General features: G+C 39.7%; 1 protein-coding gene across 3 annotated transcripts in view; it reads right to left on the reverse strand.

Moving 5' to 3' along the window:
• Positions 1-3,172: 3,172 nt before the first annotated feature.
• Positions 3,173-8,492, reverse strand: part of LOC107552124 (soluble calcium-activated nucleotidase 1-like) — a 9,290-nt gene continuing 3,970 nt past the window's right edge. The window contains exons 1-4 of one of the 3 annotated variants that reach the window (XM_016233953.1): positions 6,528-6,728; positions 4,801-5,462; positions 4,306-4,509; positions 3,173-4,047 (exon numbers count right to left, since the gene is read on the reverse strand). In XM_016233953.1, the coding sequence (XP_016089439.1) occupies positions 3,677-4,047; positions 4,306-4,509; positions 4,801-5,440 (1,215 nt within the window). In that variant the 5' untranslated portion in view covers positions 5,441-5,462; positions 6,528-6,728 and the 3' untranslated portion in view covers positions 3,173-3,676. Of the gene's footprint in view, positions 4,048-4,305; positions 4,510-4,800; positions 5,753-6,527; positions 6,729-8,492 lie in introns of those variants that run through there. The other 2 variants (XM_016233951.1, XM_016233952.1) reach the window with 2 other exon arrangements.

Here is an 8,492-nt window from a genome sequence, read left to right on the forward strand (position 1 = left end):
CCCTCAAAGTGTATTATGGGTATTCTCTAGCCGTTGAGTGTACATCAGTTGTACACTCATTATTGCATTCCATTATGGGATTCATCGAGTGCACTCGACAACCACTACACATGGCTGTACCCTCAAATAGTGCCCTATTTAAGGGTATAGGAGGCAATTTCGACACAGTCCTCGCCTAGTTCTTATTCTGTTAAATGCCCACATTATTCATATACTCTCCCCTATTTATTGTGCTTGATCCTTTCCTCTGATTTTTGTCGAATTGTATTTTATCATGCACCAGAGTGGTTTGTGCCTTATACAATTTGCTTTAGCTCTCTTGAGCTAAGCTTTCCCAAGGCTTGTCCTGTCCTGATTCTGTTTTGCCTGAGTTTTCTACCCTGACTTCCCTTATCAAAGATCTGCTCTACCTGCCGTCTGGACTCTCTGCAGGCCTCTGAGCTCTTCCATCTCTCTCAAGCCCTTTGGTTCTGGTTGCCAGTTTCAGATCTCTCGATACTGATCTGCCTTCTGGCCCTAATCTTGACCCTGTTTTTTCTCTTCTGCTCTGTCTGCTCTTCTTGAACTGCCTTTCCCTTGTCGGATGAAGTTTGCCCCAGAACTCAGAGGCTATGTTACTATGTTAGCCACGAGGAATGTTACACAGCAAAAACCCCAGTGTTAAATTAACGGTCTTCAGAGTTTATTTGAGTCCACACTCAAGAGAGTTAGAATTAACACTGAAGCAGTGATAAAGTTAATTAGATAATTTAGTGAGCAGTTGGATGATGATTGATGTTAGTGAAGACACCTGATGTTCACAAACAGAATCTCTGAAGGAAAGAGTCAACATTTTAAAGTTACCATTATGGTGATCAGTGTTTAGTGGGATATTGACCCTTGAAGTTTTAACATTACATTTTGTCAGGCTGCTGTAACCACGTTATAGCAGCCAGACGAGCCAAGAGAAAAACGTGATCAGGTGATGTTGGTTATGTTATGACATCATCGTGTTGTGACCTGAATCACCGATCTCACTTTGCGACAGATTTTTGAGTTAGATTTACCTTATTGAATACAGTAGCCCTGGGATTCTACAGCATAAGAACTGGTATTTTCAATATATTCAGAGGGATTTCTAAAATCTGTTCTGATAAAAAAAAAAAACTACTCTATCATTTAGACACATACAGACATCAAGAATGAGATTATGAATCTCAACAGTTGTGACCATCAAAAAGCATGACATTCAACATGAGCATTACATTCTGGGTGCCACCAATCAAAATTCATTCATGGCTCCCAGCATGCATTGTGGCATGAATACATCAGCTGCATTGTCTTTGTAATTTCTTTCATTCTTACTATTTTTTATGTTACTTTTTAGTAGCTTATTTGGTGATGTTCAGAGTTTATCTGTTTTTCTGAATTAGCTGTCTGTAATAATTGCTGAGATTAATACACTGATTCTTGATGTGTGTGTCTAAAAATTAAGCAGTTCAAATATATTTTGTGCAAAATCTATGGAACATCACAGGGCTGCTGTAATCAATAATGTACACTACATGGTGATTGGCACTATCAAAACATAACCAACACCTGAAGACATTTTCATTTCATGTTAAAATTGTTTTTGCCATAAAAAATGGTTTTATAACAGTTAAAGCAGCCAGAAAAAAAATAAAAATGGGTTAAGAGCCCAGCTAAAACAAGCACTTGACGTGCATAGTGGTGACCTAAAAATGTTGACTCTTTTCTTAAGTGATTCTGCTTGATAACATCAGGGGTCTTCAATAATGGTCAATCATCACTCAATTAATCACTTAATTATCTCATAAACTTTAAAGTGCCCCTATTATACCTTTTCGAATATTACCTTTCATGCACTGTGTCATGTAGCTGTATGTGAACATAAACTATCTGCAAATTTGTGAAGCCGACAGTGCATGATAAATAAAGTTATTGTCTATCAAATAAAGAGTCGGCTCGCAATAGCCTAAACGAGTCATCATGTATTCTAATCTTATTCTGTTATGGCTGTAAATCACGAAGTAACACATTTGCGTAATGTCCACCCACATTCTACGTCGCCAACTTGCCTGCCCACAAACACAGTAAAATTTCCGCGTGGTTAACATCATGTCCAAAAGACGCTGTATCCTACGCTGTAAAAGTAAATTTGTTTTATCACAGCTTATAATTACCACAAGCTTGTTAACACTTGCCACTGAGAAACATCCTGCTCCAGTCGTGCTTGCGAATCAGTCTCTTGTTGATCAGCCAGTTCAACTGTTTCATCATCAGACTCCGGCTCGAATTGGTAAGGTACAATCGATACCATCTTTTCTATGTAATGACAAGTCTCCAGGGCTGTCATTCCGTCATGGCAACGGGCATTTTGTTTCTGTCATGCGCTGTACGTGCTAGACCAATCACAAAGGACTGCACCATTTGACCAATCGCAACAGTGAGGGCTCACGGAAAGGAGGGGTTTAGAGAGACTGATTCTTTGAACTGCTTCGCACAAGTCGTTTACGAATCATTTAGAAATTAGGTAAAATTAAATCTATTTTTTGAGAAAACTAACGTGTTTTTTAACCTTGCATACATGTAAACCTGTTTTAGGAGACTCATAAAACAATATTAGCAACCTTAAAAATGGCATAATAGGGGCACTTTAACACCGCTTCCGTGTTACTTTTAACACTCTTGAGTGTGTACTCAAATAAACTCTGGAGAGAGTTAATTTAACACTGGGGTTTTTGCCGTGTACATATCACTATAATATTATTTATTATTAGTGTGTACAGTATTCTAGTTGGCACATTTTCCTTCTGAAATCCAAACAATGCTCTCTCAGAAAAGAACATTGCTGGTACTGCTCTTCACTGGTCCTTTCTCACTTGCAGACTCTTCAAGGTTGGGGCAGAGGCTGTCTATCACATAAGCTAACCACTGGGGTGTCTCGGGGAGTGCAAAACTTCTTATGGAAAAAATTACTGGGTGCTTACTTACTGGCTAAAGTCAAGAGTCCAAATCTCTAAGAAAAACTCAAATATGTAATTTTGCCATTTAGTGATTATGACTGATTCAAGCAATTGGATAAAAGAAAATGAGGTACACTAAACTCTTTCTTAAAAACCTTCAATCTGGTGTTTTCAGAAAAAAACAGAAGAAGAAAAAAACGGCAACAACAAATAAATAGCTCTGGTGCATTTTAAAAAAAGTAGCTGATCTGCTTAAGACACTGATCAAGAAAGTAAATAAAAACCAAAATGCACGATTAAAAAAAAAAGACATTCAACAAAACCACATGGCAACTGCTATAATGTGTGTACAGTAAACTATTTTATGCATGTACTATAGTCTATCACTTCACTTAATTCATTCTGTTACATTCATTACATGGTACGTACAGTACTGTCGTGAAACCACTAATGGTCACGGTTGAAAATGGCAATGAGGCTCTGATAAGTCTCTTAAAATAAAGGTTCAACATGTACTAAATCCTTTAGTCTCTATAACCACAACCACATTTTAGGCAATGGCTGCCAATAGCCAGTTGACATTATTTAAACGTCATTCAACTATTTCAACATAAAGACACATTAATGTCCACATCTAGATGTACATCATCTAGAAGAAGGAATTTACCAGTCCTTGGCATGGATTTACCTTCAGACAAATCCCTCTGACACTAAATGAATTCAAGTCCCTCATACTTCACGTCCCCAATCTTGGTTTCAGGAAGCAGGATTCTGCCGTCTAGGGTGAACGCCACAATGTAAGTGGCGATTTTCCCAGCATCCTCCTCAGACTTTAGGGCAACAATAATCTGATCATCTGTGTTGGGGACAAACTTGAATGACGAAAAGCCATGCGTAGGGTTCAGGGGCCCAACATTTCTCACTTTAATGTCCTGGAAGTCTGGGGAGCAGCTGAGCATTAGATTGGTGCCCCGTCGCTCATCTGCTGTCTCATCGTATTGCTCGCTGCTAGCACGTCGTGGCAGGAAGATCCAGCGCTGCAATGTGTCGCTCCAAGCTGCAGACTCATGTATGAGGTACCCTGAGATGACAATAGAAAGGAAATGAACAGGGAATGGGAATGAAGCATCCATTTCAGTGATGCTAGCGATTGAACATGGAAACATGGAACTTGGAAAATAAAGTATTCCTGGGTGTTAAGACTACAAGAGCTCTTGACACTCTTAAAAGACACAAATGTTCTTGTGATATCAATGTCACTTTTAAAATACCAAATTCACTGCTCACTCCCGTTTCACTACAAATACACGCTGCATGTGAGCGAAAGGCTGCTGTTTACCGGGCAGACTGATGCCTGCAGCACTGCGGAGAGCATCGTACTTAGGGACCCAGTTCTGGTGCTGTACATCTCCGTTGAATCCCACCACTTTTACCCACTCAGGATTGTCATTCAGCACTTCTCCATTGGTGGTGGTCCACTCCTTCCCCAAACCCCCCACATATAAGTGCTCATCCTTCACTGCAAGCCACTCAGCCTTAAACCCTAGAGAACGAAGAAAATAACCACAGAAATAATCACAGAAATAACCACAACTGAATCAAACATCATGTGTGAATTAATTGCTTTGAATTTCATTCATTATTATATCTTTATTTTAATAGTTTTTGACTGTTACCTTAAATTCAACTCGTAATGTGTGTGTGTGCATTAACTTGGATGGGTTAAATGCAGAGGACAGATTCTGAGTATAGGTTACCATACTTGCCCTTCACATCACTTTGAAAACAGCTGTGCTTAATTTAATTGCAAAAAGGGTACAATAGCAACACTAACCTTTTGAAACCGAGCCATCCCCATCTGGCAGTATGACCCAGGGCACTGCCTTGAGTCCATCTATGTTATATACAACACCCGTACGATCATCAACGCTGTACAGCTTGCCATTAAACACCACTAATTCGGAGAGCTCCATGCCGCGACCCTTCTCTGCCAGGTGACTTTCCAAGACCACCCTGTCCTCATCCCATTCGACCGCCACTGTATCTCCACTCTCCGACACCAGGAGGTGACCCTTCAGCATGTAGCTAAACCAGGTCAGCTTCTTATCACTGAGTGAGTTCGTGTCCAGGTCAGCGATGACCCCTATACGGTAGCGTGTGCCCTGTTCCGTGCGCTCTGGTGGACTTAGGGGGTATGTGTCATTGTAATGGCCCTCCGTTCTCACCTCCTGATGGTTTAACCTCAAACCAAATTTGCTTCTGGTTTGGGGGTGAAAGGGCAAAAGCTGCATGTAGATGAAGAGGACGAGGGTTAGTGCTGACGCTATCACCACAATGGCTTTCCATTTGATGTGGAAGCGGGGGTCGGTAGTGTTGGTCATGGAAGCCAGCATCGGGAGCCCTCCAACAGAGATGCGCAGAGAGTTCATAGGCTCATTTTGGTTAAGATGTGCATAGCCTGGAGAAACAGGCATTAGGGAGGGACAGCAGCCACACCTACACAGGGAAAATATTTAGGTCATGACACGTTTACATTTATTCATTTAGCAGATGGTTTTATCCAAAGTGATTCATCATAAAAAATTGTTAGCATTTATAGAAATGTTACATGGCTTATGAGTGAGCAGGAAAGGAAGTGAATAAACTGTCAATCACTGGAATCAGCACAACCTGTTTATCCTGTTTATTCTAATTGTACCCTATTTGCATGGGTTTCTCTTTCTTTACCTCATCAACACAACCTTTTTTACTCTTATGAGAGACACTGGATCTGCCTAAACAGGTCCTGGAATACAGACAGTTAAAATCAAAGAGGTCCCACAAATGAAGCTACAATACAGCTGACAATACAGTCAGTTGGCAACCCCCAGTGTTAAATTCATTGTATTTGTGACGACTGATTACACATCCATATGAACTTCTCCGCTCTGGCTAAACTCTGTGCCTTTTTTATCTGTGCAATTTTATGTTCTTCAAATATGGAACAGTTCTCCAATCTACCATTGGTCAGACAAACCGAATAGCTCCGCCCCAAACTCACACCATTGGCTGAGACAATGTGCCGGGCTGGTTTTGATGCGTAAACAAATTCAGAGCAATGATCTGATAACCGCAGAGTTCATTCTATTCAGGGAAATCAACTAACCAAATGACTTACCTTTGTACACTAACCTGGAGTAGGAGGAAATGTTTAAAAAAAAAAAAAAGTCACACCAATTTTAACCCCTTTCTGCATTGGTGACAAACCCGTTAAACGACCTTGTTTCTCTATCATTTAATTTAACTGTCAATCCTTCATTGAGACAAACAGGGGCAAAGGTTACAAATTTACAAACAACTATTTTCATCTCTCCAGCATGACTCTTCTTCTTAAGTTTGCAATCAAGAAATATAATCAAGTAGATTATCAAATAACTAATATTTCTACACTTAAATGATAACAAAAAAAAGATTAGGTTGCATTACATGCTTACATCAATAACAAAAATTACAAGTTTTAGATCACTCTTGTAATACCTAAGACACGACTATATAGTTAGACCCAAGACACCAGACACTTACCAGCTTCTCCAGCTATGACAGGATACACTGATGCCACAGCAACACTTTGTGTAGGAAATTAATAATGTTGACGTGGAGGGAAGGAGTGGCTTGGTGAATGCACGGAAGATATGCAGGGTGAAAACAGGTACGGCTGGATATTACAGCAATGTTGTGAAAGCAGTTAACCAGTTTAAAAGGATTAGCACAATTCTCACGTTAAAAAATAATAATAAAAAAATTAGCAGTAGCCCTGGTCTTATTTATAAGTGTGTTATTCCAACTGTAAGACTCTGTACTGAACCATAACATACATACCCTAAAAAACAATACCTGTGGAATTTAGTTTGTTAATGATTTGTTTATCTGAAATGTTAATATTTAACACAGCTGAAAGCCTAAAACACAACAATTTCTGAATCTACATGGATGAAGCAAAGACTGTTTAATGGTATAAATGGTATAAAATCACCCCTTCATATGCTCCGTCAGCTAAAAATGACTTAATGAGGTTTGGGCTGTCCATCCAGTCTGTGAGCACCACTGACAGTATCCTATCTGGCCATATTGTTGTAATTTTAACACGTGGGACCCTCCGAACCCGGAACGGTGTAGCCTCCATCACTTCCGTCCAAACAGAGACGTACAACTCAAAAATTGGCTCAAAATATTTGGCAGATTTTGAGGTGAATTTCAGCTTCATCATGCGTCGTTTGTTGTGCAGTGTACAGGGGGCAACAAGAAGCGATTAACCTCTCCCGACTGGCAATCGGACGGTCGGATGAATTTCTGAAGCTGCCTTCCACTGTCTCTGACATTTGGATACGATTTTCGCATTTCTCCCCCTTGTGGCAGTCGCACAGAACTTTCAAACTGGTCCTTAGGCTTATTCACCATGGTAAAATTAATGTATGAATATATCCAAGCTTCAACAAGTTTGGCTCCCCCTCTGGCCCCCCTAAATTTGGAATCGTATCACACCAAACAATTTTGGGTGCAATGTACAGTTTGTCCTGTGGGTGGCAGTAAAGGAAAAAAGCAATTCATTGTGCTATAGGAAATTACTCAAAGCGAGAATGCATGCAGAGGCTGGAGCTTCACATATTCATTAGAGCTACACCAAAAAAAAAAGAGATACAGGTAATGAAAATTAATTAATTTCAGTCATGTTCACGTAGTGAGAAATGAACAAGTAGGGATAACTGCGGGCTGGAGCAGTGGGTGTGGTAAAAGATTAGGGCGTGCCGAAAGGTAGGGGGCGTGGATAAAGGTCTTTCTAAATGGTTAGGGTTATGGGGTTAATTTCTGTTGTAGCATTCACCTTTTGGCACGCCACCTTTTGCACGCCCATTACTCTGACCTGCACCTGTCTCGAAATAAACTATCCAAGCATCCGCCGTTGCTTATATTATTATCACAGTACTATACAAAATTATTTGTCAAATAAATGAAACATGATGAAACATTTATTTGAGTTGAAATTGTTATAGCTTACTTCTAAAGATACATGACATGGTGAAAATGACTGAATGAAAAATACTGAAAGTAGGTTAAGATGAATTTTAAGTGGCCCCTGAATCCGTGTATCATTCGATTATTTGTTTTTTGATTTAATATTGAAAGCAGAAAAATTAGAAAACTGATTATTTTTCGTTTTTATGTTTTTTTCCAAAAAACGAAAAATGAGAATTCAGCTTAAATTTTCGTTTTTCGTTCATGGGTCGAAAAATGAATAAACAGTTTGAATATTTGATTTCTACATGTGGGCGGGAATTAAACGCCCCTTTCTGCTGACTGGTCAGCCGAAGATCAACCCGTGGCGTCATCAGTTCTTCTGCAGTATCACGCAGCAGAATAATAGTCCTCCACTGCTGCAGTTGTACAGATTAATAACCCATTTTATCAATTTCATATTTTTCTCAACAAACAGACTAAATGAATAGCTCGTCTAATGACAAAGTATTAAGTTCCCTCGATGGGGGAAAA

Source organism: Sinocyclocheilus grahami, unplaced genomic scaffold (genome assembly GCF_001515645.1).
Source record: "Sinocyclocheilus grahami isolate Dianchi unplaced genomic scaffold, SAMN03320097.WGS_v1.1 scaffold441.1, whole genome shotgun sequence".
NCBI classification, from domain to species: domain Eukaryota; kingdom Metazoa; phylum Chordata; class Actinopteri; order Cypriniformes; family Cyprinidae; genus Sinocyclocheilus; species Sinocyclocheilus grahami.